Source organism: Myxocyprinus asiaticus, chromosome 15 (assembly GCF_019703515.2).
Source record: "Myxocyprinus asiaticus isolate MX2 ecotype Aquarium Trade chromosome 15, UBuf_Myxa_2, whole genome shotgun sequence".
NCBI classification, from domain to species: Eukaryota; Metazoa; Chordata; class Actinopteri; order Cypriniformes; family Catostomidae; genus Myxocyprinus; species Myxocyprinus asiaticus.
This window is the reverse complement of record NC_059358.1, coordinates 23,646,841-23,669,328: the sequence shown is the minus strand read 5'-3', so window position 1 is coordinate 23,669,328 and position 22,488 is coordinate 23,646,841. Positions and strand designations below refer to the sequence as shown.

The following is a 22,488-nucleotide window of genomic DNA, read 5'->3' as shown; positions in this document are numbered from 1 at the left end:
GTACTGTGTGAGCCACCGCCCACCCCCACATTTGTTTCAGAACACTTGAGGTTGGCCTACTTTAATAGTATTATCTGTGCTAAAAAGTAATTGCAAAAGCTGTTTTAGTAATTGTAAAATGTATTTTTTTTATTTTTATCATCTAATATGATCTTTCTAGGTAACTGAGTAGTACTTCAACCAATTTTAGGTTGCTAAAGGGGGTGAGTAATGTTTTTTTTATTTTTACTCAATATAAAGGCCCAGTTAAATCTGCAAAAAATGCAAAACAATATAAATTTGGAGGATATATAAAGAGATGATTTGGTGCAGCCAGCAGGTGATCTTACAGATAAATTTTATGAAGAAACTGTGATGGACCAGGATTAAAAACACATTTAATAATATTATATAGCACACCTCCTTTGATAAAGTTATGCATTTATGTAAAACATTAGTTTCAAGCAAAGTATGGCATCCGATGACCAACAGGAGTCAAGGCTATACCACTAAATTACAGCGAATTATCATGCCTAACATTCTGAATCAATTCTGATTAGGTCACTGGATAGACAATTTGAGAGTTGCCTTGAATACTGGTTGCTTGAGGAAAAAAATAAGACACAATTGGAGAATATGATGGACTTTATTTTGCTTAAAAGAGAAAGAGAGACAGGATAGGCTGGCACCAACATTTGGAGCAAAAAGCTTTGGCCATTCTCCCATTAATCCTCGCAGTAAAACATAGTTTATACTCATTACAACACATGGCAAGGTGCACAATTCGACACATTCAACAGGGGACATGGTACAATATGAGAGCTACCAACTTTATTACAGCTGCCATTACATCACAGCATTTGTGCCGATATGTTAAAAGACATTACTCAGTCACTTTCTGTACATTAGACAATGCCAGAGAAAAAGACTGAATACAATCCATGACATAGCATTGTTTTGTGATTTAAATAGATTCCTGACTACACATACTGTTACAAACCTGACTGTGTTCCAACAGGAAATAAAAGCAAAATGAACAATCAAACTGTCCCCAGCTTTAAAAAAGGTTTCCAAAATGCAGGTAGAACTACTAAATCTTGTCTCACTTATAAAACTTCTGGGTTGGGGCAAATCTATTGCTCAACCCAGCAATGTCGAGTTAGGAAATGTTCACTACCAATGAACTGGTGGGGTCATATGGAGAACAGGTGATATGGGTTTGAGGTATCAAAAGAAATCTAAATCTAGCAGGTAACAATCTCTTCCACTGAAAATCCTGACCAAGCTTTTTTTGCACCACACACCTTCGCACTCCCTCCAAACCAGAGGAAGTAATAGATTAAGGCACTTCCAGAAACACAGCTATAAATGAGTGTGATGCAATGCAGAGAACGAACAATTTAACAGAAGTTGATGTTTGCGTGACAGAAGAGTTTTTCAAAGTGAAGATGACATAGTGAGGGTCAACAGGTAGCCTGCAAAAACAGGCAAACTCTTAAAAGGAATGTTCTGGGTTCAATACAAGTTAACCTCATTCGATGGCATGTGTGGCAAAATGTTGATTAACAAAGAAATAATTGACTCGTCCCTCCATTTCTTACAAAAAAATTACAAAATAAAAAGCACAAATCAAGGTTACAGTGAGGCACTTACAATGGATGTGAATGGGGACAATGAAAGTGAATGTGGCCAATTTTTGGAGGGTTTAAACCGAAATGTGAAGCTTATTTTATAAAAGCACTTGCATTAACTCTTATTTGAGCTGTAAATTTGTTTAAATTGTAATTTTTAGTCTTTTTAGGGGTTGTTGACATTACATTGTCATGGTAACAATGATGTAAATTGGCAATAACTTCACACAGAAAAGGCAAGTAACGGATTTTATCACACTAAAATCATGTTTACACACATATCCTTTGTCTTGTGGCTATACTTTTGAAACAGTATTTTAACATGTACAGACTGGCCACATTGACTTCCATTGTGAGTGCTTTTTTTTTTTTTTTTTTTTTTTTTAAAAGGAGGGACGATCAAAATTCATTTTTTTTGGTAATTAACAATATGCTGCAAATGCTGTTGATTGAACTTTACTTGTACTGAACTCGGAACATTCCTTTAATGTCCATTTGCAGGAGAACAGAGCACCAACCTTCACCCTTCTTCAAGATGTAAAACAAGGCTGTAAACCACCAACAGAAGATCATTATGAATTTGTTATACCTACTCCCGGTTTGTCCCTGATCAACTGTAAAACTAAGAGTAAGAACTCTTCATTATGCAAAGACCACATAAGTTGATGGATAGGCCGCACTAAAAGTACTCAATCTTATGGGGCACCCTCTACTCTTCTGCCAATATTTCTACAATCACTGTTGCGGGCAGCATCTTGTTAAACTGAAGTAGGGTGGAAAATCCTCTCTAGAACAACAGTTACATACAGTGAATGGTCTTGCTCAGAGTACACAGAATAGTGGCTTATTGTGCTCCAATTGGAAAAAGAGTAAGCTGCCTGGGATGACCTCTGTGTGTTTATATAGAAGATGACTTTATACTGACCCCTATTAACTTATGGCAGCTCAGCACATTTTTACCATGGCTGTTCCAGACCCCTGAAGCATTTGGTGAGAAAATGAAAACTACAATGGAACAAAAAAAAAAAAAAAAAAAAAAAAGTCATCTTTGCATCTGTCTTCAGTAGAAAATGTGCAGAATGCCAGGCATCAGTCCATTTATTCTCCTGAAACAAAGGGAGATATTAGAACATTCCCAACTACAATTTAGTCATGTACATAAAATTAAACAAGTTGAAACATGCTTTAGATCTGCATTTTTAATTAAAGCAGTCTATCACTTTAATGGCCATTCCAATGTTGGCCTTATTACCTGTTTGGGTTAATTAAGCTCTGCTGCTTTGTGTGCAGTCTCTTCTTCATCTGGGTTCATGGAGTGAAACTCTGCCACATACAGGCTCTTGTCAATGCTGCTGGGAATGGGCTTGATGTCAGTCATTAGCTGGTCCTCAATGCCTTTTAGGTTGAAGCGATCTTCTGAGGTGATCAAGTTAATAGCCAGACCCAGATGACCATACCTGCCTGAGTACAGGGTGAGAAAACACCAAGATAAAACACCAAGATAAAACAAAGTATTATATCATGAACAATGGAATTTGAAACCCTACTACAATAATCTGTCAAATCTTGAGCATCCAATCATGTTGACAGTTACCTGATCTGCCGATGCGATGCAAGTACGTCTCTGCATTTTTAGGGAAGTCAAAGTTAATGACCACATTGACAGCCTGGATGTCAATTCCTCTTGTGAAAAGATCTATGAGAGGGAAGATCACACCAAAGAGATTTCAGAAGCAATTAGGAAAATCCCTTGTAAACAGAAAGAGTGCTACAAACAAGACCACTCATACCAGTGCAGACCAGGTTCCTACACAGTCCATTTCTGAAGTCATGGAACACACGGTTTCTGTATTCCTGTGATATTGAGATAAATATATTATTTAGTAAAGCACCTACACAGCCTGACATATATAAATAGCATATTTCCTGTTGACAAAAAGGTATGATGTATTCAGTAAAGCATACTGAAGCTAACCTGCATCATCTTGGCATGGATGTAAAAGCAGGAATAGCCAAGTTGTGTGATCTTCTTGGCAAGGAGTTCCACCCTTTGTGTGGAGTTACAGAAGATAATTGACTGGTTGATTTGAAGCTAGGAAAGAGTATGGATATCAACATAAATTCAGATTTAAAGAAAATGTTTTGGTTATTTTTTTCTCATTGAGGTGGGGATAAATGGTAAATAAAGAATAAATAGACTGCAAGAGAATACAACTACTCAATTGAAGTATGCCAAAGCAACTTTGGACATAGAAAATCTGCAGAATGCCCATCAAATTTGGGGCAGATCTGATGTGTAGGGAAAGGTCTCTTACCTTGGAGAACAGTGTGTTTAGACAATGCACTTTTTGTCTTTCTGTCACATAGGCATAGTACTGTGTGATGCCCTTCAGTGTTAACTCATCCATTAGATTGATTTCATATGGCTTCTGAAGGTGTTTGGTCTACAAATAGTGAACAAGTAATTAAGGACATTGCAAAAGCAGACAAAAAAAACAATCATGGATTTAGAGAGAATATCCTGCATGTTTTATTTCATTCCACAATGTTCTACTTCAAAAAGACTATACTAATATTCTTATCTCAATATTTGAGTTTCTGATCCTCTCTTCTTAATTTCAGTGCTCTTAACCTGCCACAAGCATATGGTCTACCAGAAAACTAATCTTTGATGTTTTTCTGTTTTTAAATTACAAGTATTTCTCACCATGAACTTCTGCACACTTATGGGGAAAGTGGCAGAATAGAGAAGTATTTGACGTTTTTTGGGCAGGAAGCTGATGATGTCCTCAATGAGCACCACAAAGTCTTGAGAAAGCAACTTATCAGCCTGCAGAGAAGCAGTCAATGGTCATGAACAGCCATCAGGCGAGTTTTCATTTAGACAGAATGCTTAGTTGGAAATCTGCTCACTTTTACACAAAATTTCCCTCACCTCATCCATCACAATCATCTGAGCTTTGTCAACTTTGGCCACCCCTTTCTTTATCAAGTCCAGGATCCTGCCTGGGGTAGCAATTATTACATGTACTGTAGGAAAAAAACAAAAACAGAAGAACATAAAATCTTAACAGAGTAGGGGGAGGACTGCATTCATTACTACCTGTTGATTGACAAGTTAAATTATATTTTTTAAACTTCAACTGACATGACTGGCTTGCCCTGTATGTTACATCCTGGAATCATTACTATGAAGTGCAGGAGATTATGAAACTCCTTATTATGCAATAGCATGGCTCTTTGATGTAAACCGAGACATTGGCTCTTAAAATATGTAGATATGTAGATGTAGAAATATGTAGAAAACATAGGCAGATTCTGTAGACTACCTGGAAAGAGCAGGAACAGGGAAGCTCAATTTTAAGAATTTCCCAAAAGACTGTATACAAACTATGTTTATAAAACCAACCACAACCACCCAGTTAAAAAATGTAAGGTCAAATGTTCATCTATGTACTTGCAATGCACTTAAGCAATTCAAAGATCAACCCCATCACATCAATGCATCATGGTATTTTTCGCAACAACTTTGTGCATTTTACCACTTGTAAAATCCAAAAGAGGATTTTAAATTGATTATTTGGACTTCCAAAATATTTTTACCTTTGATAATTAAATTGAATGATTATTGCATGTAAAAAAATAAATTTCACATTCTAAATTTAGTTTTTTTTTGTCAGTCCAATCGAGTCACATGTTCTGCTAAAGGCGACGTCCCGTGGCTGCCTTGGATCGTGCTCACGGTGAAGGTCGAGCACATATAGGAAAGCACGATGTTAAGCTAATTAAATCAACTTGTGCAGTTAACCTTTCCTAACTGTCTGTCTCAGTGGAACAGTCAATGTTTTTTTTTTCATAGTCTAATATAGACTGTCAATATTTTAGTTTGATAGGTCGCTGTTCATTTGCTTTGGTCTTCAAGTTTAAAGTGTTTAAAGAAAGCAGCAGTTCCTCTACTTTCCGGTCATTATACTTTTTTAAGTAATGAAAGGCAGTTTTACATGGTTCCTCCGCAGCAGCAGATTTTGTATCCGTTGAGAAAGGCAGCGGACAGCTGAATGGATTGAGACAGCCCATGCTGTTTACATTATCTCTCTAGGGGAAAACTGTAATGTCAAACAGTGATGGCGATTGCGATAACTGGCGTGATGGAGACAGTATTCCGTGTTTTCTTGGCATGTTTCAGAAGACGAAGGACAAAGAGATATGGTTTGCTTGGCGACATTTCCACAGTATTCGTCCAGTCACTGTTATTGTAAACAGTGCAGCGACTCTCTCGTCTATGGGTTCTTCTCTTTTATAAAATTGTACATCCTCGTTCCCTTTCCTTGCATAATTTCTTCATGAATTTTCTGTTAAATATCAAGAATATATTTATTTACTGTGAGCATTTTTGGGCGGAACCTTATTTTCTTTTTGATTCTCTCGAAGAAAAAAATTCTCTCTGCGGATTATAAAAAGCTGGCATTTAAAACATTTAATTTTAACATGGAGACCTATGTTTAAAATTCGATGCCCTGTTCAGTTCTTTATTTTAAATGCATAGACAGATCATTTATTAATTTTTCGTAGCCTACATATGAGCCATTCATTTATTATCGTAGTATTTTGAAACATTGACGTTCGACCTGGAATTTAGACTCTTAGACTATCATCTAAGAGTGAGTTAGGCTACCTTTTGTAAATGAATGTTTGGTTTGATTGTTCTAAAGTCGATATATTTTATGTTTCATTTTATTTCTATATTTAGATTTTTTAAAGTGTAGGTTTAAATACTCTATAGTTGAAATTAGAGGTCAAACTAAAGAATTTTAGCCCTTGGAATTCATTTATGAAATAGAGGTAGGCTAAATTTGCACCTCATTAAATAACATTACATTATTTCACGCCTTTGTAAATGTACTATTACACCATATCTATTGTTTTTTAGTGATATTAGTGCTTTGTTTCTTGTTTTGTACTTGGTTAATACACCCAAAAACATATCACGATGATTTTATGAGCAGCTATATGTAATGTTACTACAAACATGCTGTTTTAGGCATTCTAGGTGTTTTTATTTGTTCTATTGCATTTACTTAGTTTATATTCAAATTTATGAATTTTACTCATTATGTAAAGAAGACACAAAAAGAGGTATTGATAAAACATGCATCTAAGGGTGAAAAACAACGCTACACCAAACAAAGCACCACAACAATATTTTTCTATCTGACTTTTCCACTCGGATTTTGATGACTGACAGTTTTGTGCAAACAAAGATTATAGTTATTAAGCTTATTTTTTGAATGTCTGTTATCCTATTGAAGGGCTGTGCTTAGTGTCTAAACACGTCTGACTGGTGTCTTGTGGAAATTACTCCAACCTAATTATACATGGCTTTGACTAATCATCGACATAACCCACCGACTAGTCGAATTTGAAATTATGCCATTTTACACATCCCTAGCCGTTGTGTTGTTGAAATGTAATTAATATATTCATTATAAATCCTAATAACTCATGATGCAATGTTGTATGTGACAATTATAGTTTATTAAAACCACAAAGTTGAAACATGAATTAGAACTGTTGTACCAGATGATGGCCCAACAATGCCCTCTTAAAATGTAAAAAATGCCCATGAAAAACAAGTCCAGGGGTCAAATATTGCCCCTTAATGGAAAGGTTAATATATATCACTCTGGTATGAAAGACCTCTTTTTTTTAATTTTTTTTTATTAACAATTTTTGATTCCCTTCAACAAATTAAATGAACATACAAACACATACCCCAGTGGTCATAATTATTTAGAAACATAAAAAAAACCCCATAAAAAGTACACTTTCAAAAAACAATAAGAATGCAAACATTTAAAACTACAAACCCCTCTCCACTGGCCCTCCCCGAGAACCCTCCAAAAAGGCCAAATATCTACCCCACTTCCTATTAAACAAATCCAAGTTTCCCAGCCTTCTACATGTCGCCGCCTCCCCGGCCATCTCTGTGCACCACTCCTGAAATTAGGGTGCTCCAGCTGACTTCCATCCCCTAAGAATGATCCGTCTGCTAATCATAACTCCAGCAAGAACCCAACTTTTTATGTATCTATCCCCTATATTAATGGCCATCTTTTCAAAGGATCTCAACACTCCACTCTCATATAGGTCACCGAGCATATTAACCTCTCTCACAACCCTCCACTCTGACCAGCAGAAAGGGGACTTATTAATACATAATTCTGGGGTCAGCCATATGCTCGAGGCAACATTTAAATTAATGTCTGAATTAAACACTCTGGACACTTTTGTCCAAACCGAGTGCAAATGCAAGATAACGGGGTGTAACTTCTCCGGTTAGTTTGATAGAAAGGCTTTGCAATGGCGAAATAGGGGCAAGAACTTCCTGTTCAATACAAAACCAGGGAGGGGCTCTCTCAGGTAGAAGCGACCAATGAGCCAAATGTCTGAGACCGACAGCATAATAATAAAACAAAATCTTGGGTAGACCTAGCCCACCTTTGTCAATCGGACTATGTAACTTACTGAAATGTAATCTGGGACGTTTACCATTCCAAATGAAGGACTTCGCTATGCTATCAAATTGCTTGAAATAAGAGAGGGGGACATCTATAGTGAGAGATTTTGAAGGTAGTTGAATTTTGGAATACAATTCATTTTAATAACATTAACTTTCCCAGTCATAGATAAATGTAATGAAGCCCATCTACCCACATCGCTCGAAAACCTTTTTATTAAGGCTGTCAGAGCCAAAGCTTTGGATTTAGACCAATTCACTCTGTATCCTGAGAACTTAGAAAAGGAATGACTAATTCTGTGGAGGCAAGGCATAGATCTAGTAGGGTCGGAGACAAATAATAAAATATCATCTGCGTAAAGCATAAGCTTATGCGCTAAGCCTCCCACCACCACCCCTGGAAAATCATCCTCCTTTCTTATCGCAGCTGCTAATTGTTCCAGGGCAAGATAGAACAATAAGGGGGAAAGAGGGCAACCCTGCCAGGTGCCCCTATCCAGAGTAAAATAATTTGAAATTAATCCATTCGTTTGAACCGCCGCTACTGGGTGTCTATAAAGTAACAATCCACCCAATAAAAGTATTCCCGAACCCGTACATTTCCAAAATCGTAAAATAACCCCATTCTACCATATCAAACGCCTTCTCGGCATCAAGTGAGATGGCAGTGACCGGAGTCTGATTGTTCGCCACCGCCCACATGACATTAATGAAACACCTAATGTTATCAGAAGAGTTATGGCCCAGAATAAACCCCACCTGATCTATATGTATAAGAGATGTCAACTGAATCAGTTAGCCAAAATCTGAAAATATTTTAACATCTAACTGGATCAGGGAAATTGGACAGTAACTCTTACACTCGCTTGGATCTTTGTCCTTTTTAAGAATCAGACTAATCCGGGCTTGCGTCACGGTTGGCAGAAGCTTTCCATTCTTTAATGATTCCGTATAAACTAGCAAAAGTAGAGCCAAAAAACCCAGTGGCAAAGCCATCTGGCCCCGGAGCCTTGCCTGTAGGCAAGGCCTTAATTACCTCGCCAAGCTCCTCCAAGGTTATCTCAGAATCAAGAGAATTCCTTTGCTCAGTTGTCAGTTTAGGAAGTTCTAATGGTTTCATAAAGTTTCTAATATCCTCATCAGTAGATGAAGACGTGAAACTATAGAGATTAAGATAGAATTCTTTAAAAGCATTATTAATATCAATGGCTGATGTAAATATTTCACCACCAGCAGATTTCACTGAGGGAATGGTAGAAAAAGACTCTCTCTGTTTTATATATCTAGCCAGAAGCGTTCCTGCTTTGTCCACCGACTCAAAGTATGACTGTCTTGCCCTGAATAGCCAAAACTCCACCTTCCGTGACAAAATAGAATTATATCTGTATTTCAATCAGGTCAATTCCCTGAGACCATTAGACGACATTTGGCGCTTCAGCTCTGCCTCGGCACTTTTAATATTCCCTTCCAGTTCCACGAGTTCTTGTGCTTTGGATTTTTTGGTGAATGAGGCATACTGTATGATCCGACCCCTAAGAACCGCCTTAAGGGCCTCCCAAGCCTCACCCACAGAGGACACCGAGGACCAGTTGGTCTCTATATAGACACTGATTTCAGCCTTTAGCATTTGTTGGAATTCAGGATTTTGCAAAAGGGATTCAATAAAGTGTCAACTATATGATTTATTTTTCTCCGTATGTGGCAACACCTCTAAACACACCAGGGCGTGATCTGAGACTAAAATGTTTCCAATTGAGCAATCAACAACAGGTGAAATGAGGGACTTAGATATATAAAAATAAATAAATAAAAGGAGTAAATCTTATGGATTGATGAAAAAAAAATGTATAGTCCCTACTAGGGATGCACCAATACCACTTTTTCTCTTCCGATCCGATATCGGAAATCTCAGTATCGGCCGATACCGATCCAGATCCGAAACTAGTGTTATTATTTATTTTATTTTTTTGGCATAATCAGTTTAGAATATCTTTACATTATTGTGTGGAACTAATTGGGAGTACTCTTTAATATGTAAAGAAACACAAACCTCTAACTACACAGTATAAATTTATAGCTTATTAAGAAACACTTTTTTATTAACTAGTATACTGGATAATGTAGCAGCAAAATTAACAGTAATTCCAGTATACAGGTGCATCTCAATAAATTAGAATGTCGTGGAAAAGTTCATTTATTTCAGTAATTCAACTCAAATTGTGAAACTTGTGTATTAAATAAATTCAATGCACACAGAATGAAGTAGTTTAAGTCTTTGGTTCTTTTAATTGTGATGATTTTGGCTCACATTTAACAAAAACCCACCAATTCACTCTCTCAAAAAATTAGAATATGGTGACATGCCAATCAGCTAATCAACTCAAAACACCTGCAAAGGTTTCCTGAGCCTTCAAAATGGTCTCTCAGTTTGGTTCACTAGGCTACACAATCATGGGGAAGACTGCTGATCTGATAGTTGTCCAGAGAACAATCATTGACACCCTTCACAAGGAAGGTAAGCCACAAACATTCATTGCCAAAGAAGCTGGCTGTTCACAGAGTGCTGTATCCAAGCATGTTAACAGAAAGTTGAGTGGAAGAAAAAGATGCACAACCAACCGAGAGAACCGCAGCCTTATGATTGTCAAGCAAAATCGATTCAAGAATTTGGGTGAACTTCACAAGGAATGGACTGAGGCTGGGGTCAAGGCATCAAGAGCCACCACACACAGACGTGTCAAGGAATTTGGTTACAGTTGTCGTATTCCTCTTGTTAAGCCACTCCTGAACCACAGACAACGTCAGAGGCGTCTTACCTGGGCTAAGCAGAAGAAGAACTGGACTGTTGCCCAGTGGTCCAAAGTCCTCTTTTCAGATGAGAGCAAGTTTTGTATTTCATTTGGAAACCAAGGTCCTAGAGTCTGGAGGAAGGGTGGAGAAGCTCATAGCCCAAGTTGCTTGAAGTCCAGTGTTAAGTTTCCACAGTCTGTGATGATTTGGGGTGCAATGTCATCTGCTGGTGTTGGTCCATTGTGTTTTTTAAAACCAAAGTCACTGCACCCGTTTACCAAGAAATTTTGGAGCACTTCATGCTTCCTTCTGCTGACCAGCTTTTTAAAGATGCTAATTTCATTTTCCAGCAGGATTTGGCACCTGCCCACACTGCCAAAAGCACCAAATGTTGGTTAAATGACCATGGTGTTGGTGTGCTTGACTGGCCAGCAAACTCACCAGACCTGAACCCCATAGAGAATCTATGGGGTATTGTCAAGAGGAAAATGAGAAACAAGAGACCAAAAAATGCAGATGAGCTGAAGGCCACTGTCAAAGAAACCTGGGCTTCCATACCACCTCAGCAGTGCCACAAACTGATCACCTCCATGCCACGCCGAATTGAGGCAGTAATTAAAGCAAAAGGAGCCCCTACCAAGTATTGAGTACATATACAGTAAATTAACATACTTTCCAAAAGGCCAACAATTCACTAAAAATGTTTTTTTATTGGTCTTATGATGTATTCTAATTTTTTGAGATAGTGAATTGGTGGGTTTTTGTTAAATGTGAGCCAAAATCATCACAATTAAAAGAACCAAAGACTTAAACTACTTCAGTCTGTGTGCACTGAATTTATTTAATACACGAGTTTCACAATTTGAGTTGAATTACTGAAATAAATGAACTTTTCCATGACATTCTAATTTATTGAAATGCACCTGTAAGTCATCAGTAGAAAAGAAGCAGTTTCTTTTTTTATTTTTTTTTTACTTGTATCTGGACTTCTAAGGATTCAGATCTCTTTTTTGTTCAACAGTTATTTTTTGGAACCCATTCAACTTTATTATTATAATTTGTAAAAAAATGATAATAATCATATATTATAATAGAAATATATAGTAATATATCTCAATCGTGCACCTTTTGTCACTGATCCACCAGTCACTCTCTCACTTTCTCCCTCACTGCCGTCACAGCGCTCACTCTCCCCTGAGTTCTAATTACACGCACCTGCATATAATTAGTGGCTAATCAAGGACTGCATATATACCCCGCTTTCACACACGCTCTTTGTCTGTTCTCATCGATAGTATCCCTGAGACTCCACAACTTTGTACTATGTCAAACATACCCGTGTCTTCATTATTGCCTGCAAGTATCGTTCGACTGTTGTGAGTTATCTGTTCATTTTTGGCACTTTTCCACTGCACGTTACGGTTCGACTCTGCTTGCTTTACTTTTCTGAGCTTGCTTTTCCACTGCAGTTTAGTGCCGCCTCAACGTGGGTGGGATTATAGGCTGATCGTCATAGTTGTGCCGCCGCTACTGCTGTGACATCTTAAATGCGACAAACATTTCTAACCATAAACAATAACACGACCGCTAGCTGTTAGCTACTAGCTCATTGTGCTGCATAAAGCAGTTGTTGCATGGTGATTTTAAACAAGTGTAACAGGTAAATTGGCCAGGTTGTTTTAGAAGCAAACTTTCCAGTAGCTGGTCAACTAAATAAAGTGAAGCTTTCAAGCAGAATATAGAGTTAACGTACCATCAACAGGGCACTCTCCCTCCCATTGCTCGCCGGTCGATTGCCATAGATAGCATCCATTTGGTCGAACCACTTCCACTTTCTTCTGTTTGAACCACACCGCATGTTGTGGTCTTTGATGGTTCTGTAGTCACTTAAGTTTTTTTTTACTTTTCCCTACACTGTTGGTAGGTCCGGTGGTAGCCGTGTGCGGCCAACAGCTGAGACACTTCCTGTAAGACTTAGTTTCGCATCATTTTGTTCGTCGCTAACGAGAGGAAAGTCTGCACCTCGTTTATTGACCATGGCGTGGTTTTGCACACATTTCTTTTTATAATTCTAAAGTCACGTGAACAAATGATAATTGCTATCGCTGTTGCTAACTTTAAAACCAGCGGGTTGATGTCCCGTGTCGCAAATCCAGTGACGATTCTCTCTGACCAATCAGTGATCTGCAGGGTTTTGACGTCACATTTAGTATCAGCTCGGCTCGCTTGGAACCTTGACAGAGGTGTTACTAAATAAAGTACCAGGTACTATCCACAATGGAAAATCCCAAAAACGCGAACAGAGACTAGTCGAGCTGTACCGTGCAGTGGAAAAGCCCCATTTGTCTATACCCTGTCTGGATATTACTCACCTGCTGTTTGCCACTCTGCTCAACTGGATTTACTCAATGTTTACATCACTGTTTCAATCATCTGTTCAATAAACTCTGCTACCGAGTTCATATCTCTGCCTCCATGAGTCTCTCCGTGACACCTTTAACTTTTAAACCCTCACGCTTTTATTTTGACATTCTGAAATCTCCAGGAAGTCCTGTATGTGTCTGTTTGTAAGCAAGTTCACAGAAGTTTAATTCGCTTCTTATTCAAATTCTGGTAAAATGCTCCTCCGGTGCCGTTCTAAATGCATATTATAAGTGAACCGAACTATTGAACATCTACATCTCAGATGTTGTTTGTGAGTAGCGCTCAAATATTGCCCACCGCAGTGAAGGCTAAAAATAGCCGCGAGTGTGTGTGTAAACAGAGCAGCACCATTCAATTATGTGATGGAGCTGCGCGTGCATTTGATATATTTACTTATTAAACACAGCCTTTTGTGATTCACAGAGCTATTGCTCGTCTTCAAGTGGCTTTGAATAAAATGCACGAGTCATATGAACTACTTTGTGTTTTAATAGTTCTTTTGTCATTTTTTGAGCTTGACAGTAAAGAACATGACTATCACACAGTATTGAATTTGGACCGGGCTCGTCGGACCAATACCCGATCCATTTAAAAACGTCAGTATTGGAGCAGATACCGATCCAGGTATCAGATCGGTGCATCCCTAGTCCCTACCAGAAGGGTTCAAAAGTCTCCAAATATCTGTAAGACCAATATTTTAACACATCCTGTAAAGCATCAATGTTGCTCTAGGGGGCTTGCACTAAGCTTCACTATGATCAAGGACTGAGTCCATCAAAAGATTAAAGTCTCCTCCCAATATAATATCATGAGGGGTGCCAGTGGCTTGCAACATCCCTTCAAGATCTATAAAAAGCCCTAATCATCAACGTTAGGTGCATACATATTAGCCAAAATAAGACTTTGTCCCTGAATTTCAGCTAAAACAATAATGACTCTTCATAATTTATCTTTACTGTTCGAGACATTTGAATTGTAGATGTTTACTTATCAGCGTAATGACTCCCCTGCTCTTACTTGAGCCAGCACTAAAGATAAAATGCCCACCCCATATCTTTCCAAATTTTTCAGCTTCCTGCAGAGAAAGGTGTGTTTCTTGAAGAAACACTATATTATATTTTCTTACGCTTAAGAGAAATAACCTTCTTTTTATGGGGTGCCCCAACACATTCACATTCCACGTGGAGAAAGACAAATACACTCATTAACATTTGACATAAGGAAAAATAGATTGTGTGTCAAAAACAAGATTATAAAGACCACATTCCAACATTGGTGCAACCATCAAAACCCGAACTTCCCCCAGAACTAAACAGAAAAAAAGAAAAACGTGCGCATTAACCCTGCGTACGACAGCGCCAACTGCCGTCCATCCCTCCAAACTCAAACAGTCCATGCACGCCTACGAGAGCCCCCGCAACAACCTTGCCATCGGATTGCTCAAGTCCGGTGTGTCTATACACATTTTGTGAGACAGAATTACACAGCACAAGATAATCTATAAAACAAAAAGAATCTATAAAACAAACTCCAGCCAATAGGCGGAATAAACGCAAAGAGCACGTAGATTCATCCATAAAACTGTCCTGAAGGTGTGTTACTCAAATAAGCTCCAGCCGCTAGGAGGAACCAGCACAAAAAAGGGCACAGATTCTTCAAACAGTCAAGCAAATGTTTAGTGAGCCGGTCCACTCGGCTGCAACATGAGTGCAAGCAAATTACTTAATCACTCCAATGTCTTTGCAAGAAATACTCTGCAAAACGAACTCCAGCCAATATGAGGAATAAGTACAAAGAGCATGTAGATTGATCCATAAAACTGTCCTGAAGGTTTGTTACTCTACAAAAACTCCAGCCGCTAGGCGGAACCAGCACAAAAACAAAAGCGCTCAGTTTCCTCACACAGTCAAGTGAATGTTCAGTGAGCGGTCCACTCAGCTGCAAAGTGAGTACCACAAGATGACTTAATCACTCCACTGACTTTATGAAGGACATCGCTTGCTGTGGCCATGTGAATGTTTTACGGCCCTCCTTAGCATCTATTCTCAATTTGGCCGGGAATATCAGTGCAAAAGCGACCTTCCGTTGATGTAAAAGTTTCTTGCATTCCTTGAATCAATCACGTTTCTCTCTCGTCGAATTCGCAAAGTCTGGGAACAAGAAAATGCTGTGGTTTTTCCAAGAAAGCCTTCATTTACTCCTCGCGTAACAAGATCTTTATTGGATGATCTCAGAAATTTGGACAGAATTGATTAGGGCCTGCCTCCCTCTTTAACATAAAACATTCCACCGAGCAGGAACCCTGTGAGCTCGCTCGATTTCCAGCTTATGGCCTGCTATGTCGAGCAGATTCGAAAGGAACCCATCTAGGAATTTCACCATATCCTGTCCCTCTTTGCCCTCAGGAATTCCAACGAAACGGATGTTATTCCCTCGGCTACGGTTCTCCATGTCCTCCAACTTCTCCCAGACGCACTCCAAATCCACCTCGGACATTAGCGGATTAGCAGATAGCTTCCTCTCCGATGACTCCAGATAATCCATCCGTTTCTCAACATCCCCCACTCTTGTAACCACCTCAGTGAACTTCGCCTCCATGGCAGTGATTGATTGACCTATCGCAGCAAGATCCTCCAAGTCAGCAACGACCTTCGTCAGCAATGCTGACACGTTCAGCATCTCTCGCTGGATTTCCTGCACTTCTCCGACTAAATCGACTCCCAGGCTCGCAGCCTGCTCGGGGGCATCAGCTTGAGTACATAAGTGTCTTTTAATGTCTTTAATTTTGAATTCTTTGACATACTGTCCTCCTAGAACCGTTATGGAACAGAGTATCGAATCTCACTGGTTTATGTCATTAAAAGTGTTAAAACTAACAAAGTGCGGAGAGCTCGCAGTTCACACGTCCGATCCTTGCATGGCATCACGTGACTCATGGACGGCCTCTTTTAGAAATGCTTTAGCCAATAGATACATACAGTGGTGGCCAAAAATATTGGCACCCTTGGTAAATATGAGCAAAGAAGGCTATGAAAAAAAATCTGCATTGTTTATCCTTTTGATCTTTCATTCAAAAAATTCACAAAAATCTAACCTTTAATTGAAATTAAACAATTGAAAGAGGGGAAATATCTCATTACTAAATAAATATTTTTCTCCAAAACACGTTGGCCACAATTATTGGCACCCCTAGAAATTCTTATGAATAAAATATCTGTAGTATATTTCCATTCATATTTTACATTTTTTTTAGTGCACCTGGGTGACTAGGAACATGAAATTGTTCAGCCATGACTTCCTGTTTCCCAGGAGTATAAATATGAGGTAACACAGGCCAAATTCCCTTAATCATCCATCACAGTGGGTTAGAATAAAGAATATAGTTCTGATGTGCGGCAAAAGGTTGTTGAGCTTCACAAAATGGGAAGTGGCTATAAGAAAATAGCCAAAGCATTGAAAATACCCATTTTCACCATCAAGACAATAACTAACAAGTTCCAATCAACTGGAGATCTTAAGAATCGGCCTGGAAAAGGACACGTGTCTATATTGTCTCCACACACAGGAAGGAGGATGGTTCAAGTAGCCAAAGAATCTCCAAAGATCACAGCTGTAGAATTGCAGAAATTATATCAGACATCACCACAAGTTGTTTTGGAGGGTTTTAAGAAAAAAAAAAGCCTCTGCTCTCACCCAACAACAAACTCAAGCATCTTCAGTTTGCCAGACTACTGGAACTTCAAATACCACCGGTTTCTATAGTCTGTTGGAACAACAAAAAAAAAAAAGAGCTTTTTGGAAGCAAACACCAATGATGGGTTTGGCGCACACAGAGATGAAGTACCCAATGCCCACGGTTAAATGTGGTGCTGGATCTTTAATGTCGTGGGGCTGTTTTTCTGCCAGAGGTCCTGGACATCTTGTTCGGATACATGGCATCACGGATTCTATCAAATACCAACAGATAAAAAAAAACAAAACTTGGCTGCCTCTGCCAGAAAGCTTACAATGGGCCCTGGTTGGATCTTCCAGCAGGACAATGATCCAAAACAAACATCAAAATCAACACAAAAATGGTTCACCGACCACAAAATCAAGGTTCTGCCATTGCCATCCCAGTCCCCTGACCTGAACCCAATAGAAAGTTGTGGGGTGAGCTGAAGATGAGAGTCCACCAACATAAGACCTCTGAATTTGAAGGACCTGTAGAGATTCTGTATGGAGAAATGGTCTCAGAGCCCTTGCCAGGTGTTCTCCAACCTCATTAGGCATTATAAGAGAAGACTCAGAGCTGTTATCTTGGCAAAGGGAGGTTGCAAAAAGTATTGAATAAAAGGGTGCCAATAATTATGGCCAATGCGTTTGAGAAAAATATTTATTTAATGATGAGATATTTCCCGTTTCAGTTGTTTTTCTTCAATTAAAGGTTAGATTTTTTGTGATTTCTTTGAATGAAAGATCAAAAGGATAAACAATGCTGATTTTTTTCCCCCACAGCCTTCTTTGCTCATATTTACCAAGCGTGTCAATATTTTTGGCCACAACTGTATGTACTGAAGAAAATTAAAAACTTCAACCTAGGGAACATGCCCAGACCCCCCCTTGTCAATAAACTTTCTTTTCTTGGTCAGGTTGTTGTGAGTACCCTGAGATTAAATCCCGCAGGAATGCGATTATGATTTTTTTTTTCTTGAATAAATTATTTAATTTTTTTAACAGAATGTAATGGTAATAGATGCATGTTAAAAATAACTAATATTACTTTAGAGTGCTTTTAAGTGTCAACCAAGCCCTCCAGCCATGACACCTATTTTAAATCTACTGAGTTTGCATGGATGATTTAAAGAGAAATACAAGACATAAGATACAAACCATTTTATTTGGTTAATTTTCTTTTAGTAAGTTCATTTAGTTAGTTTTATTATCTATAACTTACACTGAACATGGAAAACTACATTTATAGTAATCACCTCATTTAGGGGAAGGCTATATGTTCACCTTCTTTAGAGATAGGCTTCAGCTCACTCTCTATTGAGCCGAGACACACTTTGCTCTGCCTCTTATGTTGTGTATGGAAAATGTTCACAAAAGAAGTGGCAAGAGCACAAGAAAGCGATGTAAAACTGTCTGAAGATGTAAAAATGTAATCGAACGCAACCATTACTGATACAATTACTGATTAAGACAGGTGTTTTATACCAATTCCTGTGATTTATACTGCTTGTTGCAGCAATATGAACTCTGCATAAATGGCGGTGGTGGGTTGGGTTTGGTTGATCCTGGTGCCCCCTCAAAATAATTATGTGCATGACACCCCTGAATGTGGGGGATGCCAAATTAATGCTAAAATTTCTTTAACCATCATGCTCAAAACACTAGAAGCCTTCTCAAGCCTATTGGAAACTCAAGGAAATCCAATTACCTATCTCATCAAGACGCATGATGTCATCCCTCAGGTTGGTGCCGCCTGTTGTAGCCATAACTTTGATGCCACCAAGGTGCTTGCTCATGTTGATACATATCTGGCTCACCTGCAAAGCCAACTCACGAGTTGGCACCACCACTATGGCTGAAGAAAGTGGGGGAAAAGTATGAATTTTAGTAAATGTCAATTAGCAAATCTTTGAAGGTTTTGTTATTCGTGAACTAAACCTTGAACGTAGTCCTTCTTTAGATCAATCCTCTCCAAGAGGGGGATGAGGTAGGCTCCGCTTTTCCCTGTGCCATTTTTAGCTCGGGCGAGAATGTCCCTCCCTGACAAGGCAATGGGAATACTCTCTTCCTATGGAGACAGGCAATACTCAGACTCATTTAGTAAAAATCAATTAACCACAGAGGTTTGTAAAGATGAATAATTATAAACTCACAATAATTAACAGGATCATTTTGTAACAAAAGTGGAAGTGTGTCCACAAGGTAGGCTACCTGGATAGGGGAAGGCTTCTCCCAGCCCATCTCAAAGATACCCATTAGCAGTTCTCGCTTAAGGCAGTAATCTTCAAATTCATTTCCTTTGGTCGCAGTCACATCCTGAAAAGAGGAAAGTAAATTTCTCTTTTCCAGAAGTAGTTTGCATAGCTTTCATTGTCAAAGGTTTTATAGTTTTATAACTTACTGTGGTTTTTACTCTTGTATCTTTCGGTGGAAGCTGCAGGCACTTCTTCCAGTCATCTCCAAACCTAGAAACAATTGCCCATTAAAATACTTTAAAAGACTTTATACACAAATTAATCACCTCAAGCAGTTCGATTAACATTCAATCAATATGAGGGATCAATAGGTGCATTTAAATGGACCCTAGTAATCAGTTTGTGACCAAACTAGTAGCACAGTCTGAATAAAAAAAAGTCTCATGTAACCACGTCAATCGGAATGAATTGGCCAAATCCAATGTAAACTTCATTCGGATTGTAAGGGGTGGTGTAAACCTTTTAAAATCCATTCAAGAAGAAAATATTTGCCGTGTAAACGATTGATCGGATTGCTTTCTGCAACTGGGACATGGTGCGCATGTCCATAACTGACTCAGTAATGGCGTCATGACGACGAGGGAATGGTGAACTCTGAAGATCGAAATGTCACACATTACTGACCTCTAATATTTAAAAGCTATATGTTTTTTTTTTTTGTTGCTGGATAGTAATCAGGTGGTATATTTGAACATTTTGAATGTTTTTTGTGATGTATTGTTTATTAAAACCAAAAGAACTTGCACAACATATCCTCGTTCGTTGTGTTGTCCGAAATAATCTCACATGCACAAAGTCTAGTGTGACCGCTGTATAATCGTGCAGTGTACGCATGTCATAAGATCAATTCAGATTTGATGCTTTTGACATATAAACGCACACATCAACCCAATCACTTTATTTAGCATTCATGTAAACAGTATGTTCGGAATCATCGATCAGATTGATTTCCTTCCAATTTTTTTAAAAAAGTGTCCATGTAAATGCAGCTAATGACAAAAAGGACCAGAACCCTAACTTTTGAGCTTACCTGATACCACCACTGCTTTTGGGTATACTGCTTCCTTTCTGGGGTGCAAGAGGTGCTTTTCCTGATTGTGTTGAGGAAGTAAGTGACCCTGACTGGAGGGTCATTGGCTTGGACTGTCCATTCTGTTTGGTCATTGGCATGACTGAAGCAGGGATCTCTGTTCTTGCAGTAGCCATTGTTAAAGTTTTCCTCAACAGTGCCAATCAAAAGAATCTTTTCTGCTACTTTTTAGCTATTTGTTAAACTGAATTACTGTTTTGCTCAATGCACACTGTTGTAAACGGTTTCCGTTTCTGGTACGAATAGACCTCTTAAAAAGAAGAGTGTCTGACGTAAAACAATTGTTTTATAATAAGAAAGCTCTCCCAAAATAGGAGAAAAATATATTTATATCAATAAATATTTCATAAGCCTAGAGCCAATGTACAAAATAATTAGCAAAAAGGTACTTACAAATTCAAGTCTTGCACAAGGATTTAAAATGCAAGTGATCAAATCTATTAATGCGGTTCAAAAATCACTTATGCAATACCTGAAAATTTTCAAAGTATTAACTTCACTTCTCTTTTTAGTTTCTTTTCTCCCCCCTAAATGTTTGATTACAGAAATCTTTTAGTACCCTCAATATTCCTTTTGGTATCCAAAACTGTCAAAGTCTTTACATTCAAAAGCACAAGGCTAAACTAATTGTTCTTCATGTGCTCCTAAAATCCTGGTATTCTCTTCTTCATGGGGAATTTCTAAAATTTGCTCAATGTTTCTTGCTTTAATTTAACCAGCTGAAAAACTCAAATGGCACTGATGGATTTCAGCTTGATCCAGGATTATTTATCCAAGATTACGTTTACATTCATAAATTCTTCCACTTTTGGCCTCACAATGTCTCGTTTTTGTCACTTTACTGTCAAAATTGCTGAACACTTCAGTCCACAATTACGTTGAGTCCATCTATTTTTTCCCCACTCTTGGCTTCACGATGACTGTCGTTTTCCCTCACTTTACTGTCGAAACTGCTGAACACTTCCCTCGAGGAAATCCTGGACTCTGGGAAGTACCACCTGCCAAACACAGAAGTAATAGTTTAAGTGCATTTATCGCAATAAGGAAAGACTACTTCGAATTTCTAGCCACAAAGGGTCGCCAAATGAAAGATAACACATTTCAACACACCTGTTCCAATAAGTTTATAAAAAAAAAAAAAAAAAAAAAAAAAAACACAGAGCCGATATTTAAGACACATTAAAATATATTAGGATACATCAAATATATTGTAAAAAAAAAAAAAAAACACACGAAGAGAAAAGGGGAGACATTCCGATAACAACACTTCACCTCCAGTATTCAACCTGGCTATCAGGCACTCACGTTTAGCTAACAGTTACTCTCTCTCATACTTGTAAAAGTGCTTGAACAATTGCGTTTCGTACGATAATTCGGATTTCTGTCATGTATTCATTCAATTCAAATCGAATTAAAGAGCAGTTTGTTTTCGCATGCCCTTCACTAATTATTTGAGCATTCAGATCTGAAGCTAAATGCGTGTGAAATGTGTGCGAGTGCTTGAGTTGCTCGTGGATCTAACCGAGTTAGCCGGCTAGCACCAAAAAGGTGGTTTATCGACAAAGTTTTCATCTCTTAACTTCAGCACCGTAGTACACGTGTGTAGTGCTAGTGCTCAATTTAAGATGAGATCATCAAATATTAGCAGACTGTTCAGAGGACTGTGTAAACGTTGTTTTGAGAGACCGGTGAATTATATTTAACATGAACTATTAAACAGTATGCTAACTCAACATGCCAGCGGTTACATTGTTGAGACATGTTAGCATAGCTACATGCTAATAAGACAGCAAGAGCACAACCGCTGTGCAGCATTGGCAAGATAACTCTTCTAAGTTCGTGCCCGAGCATGTTACCTTCTAATTCTGAAGGGTTTGAATCTTCGTGGATTTGATAAACTCGACTCTTCGAGCGTTTCTTGAGAAATTCTTTGTTGCTGTAGCTTTTGTCTCTTCCGTCTAGAGATTTAACATGGCCGTGCGTTGAATCGATCTCGGAGGACGTAAACGCCTGAATCTTAACCGACCAATCGAATTACAGAGTTTGAATTTGGAGGGTGGTGCCATCCGCAAACCCGCCCCTATACTT

General features: G+C 38.5%; 1 protein-coding gene across 1 annotated transcript; it reads right to left on the bottom strand.

Annotated features, from left to right (window-relative positions):
• Window positions 1-606: 606 nt before the first annotated feature.
• On the bottom strand, window positions 607-22,396 carry LOC127452873 (probable ATP-dependent RNA helicase ddx6). The gene is made up of 14 exons (XM_051718700.1): window positions 22,257-22,396; window positions 20,341-21,398; window positions 19,457-19,520; window positions 19,267-19,371; window positions 18,994-19,123; window positions 18,764-18,910; window positions 4,546-4,640; window positions 4,318-4,440; window positions 3,926-4,054; window positions 3,586-3,702; window positions 3,401-3,464; window positions 3,205-3,306; window positions 2,863-3,071; window positions 607-2,716 (listed from the first exon to the last, which is right to left on the bottom strand). Exons 2-13 carry the CDS (start codon window positions 20,514-20,516, stop codon window positions 2,872-2,874), a joined length of 1,452 nt encoding a protein of 483 aa, XP_051574660.1. The 5' UTR covers window positions 20,517-21,398; window positions 22,257-22,396; the 3' UTR covers window positions 607-2,716; window positions 2,863-2,871.
• Between the last annotated feature and the right edge of the window lie 92 nt (window positions 22,397-22,488).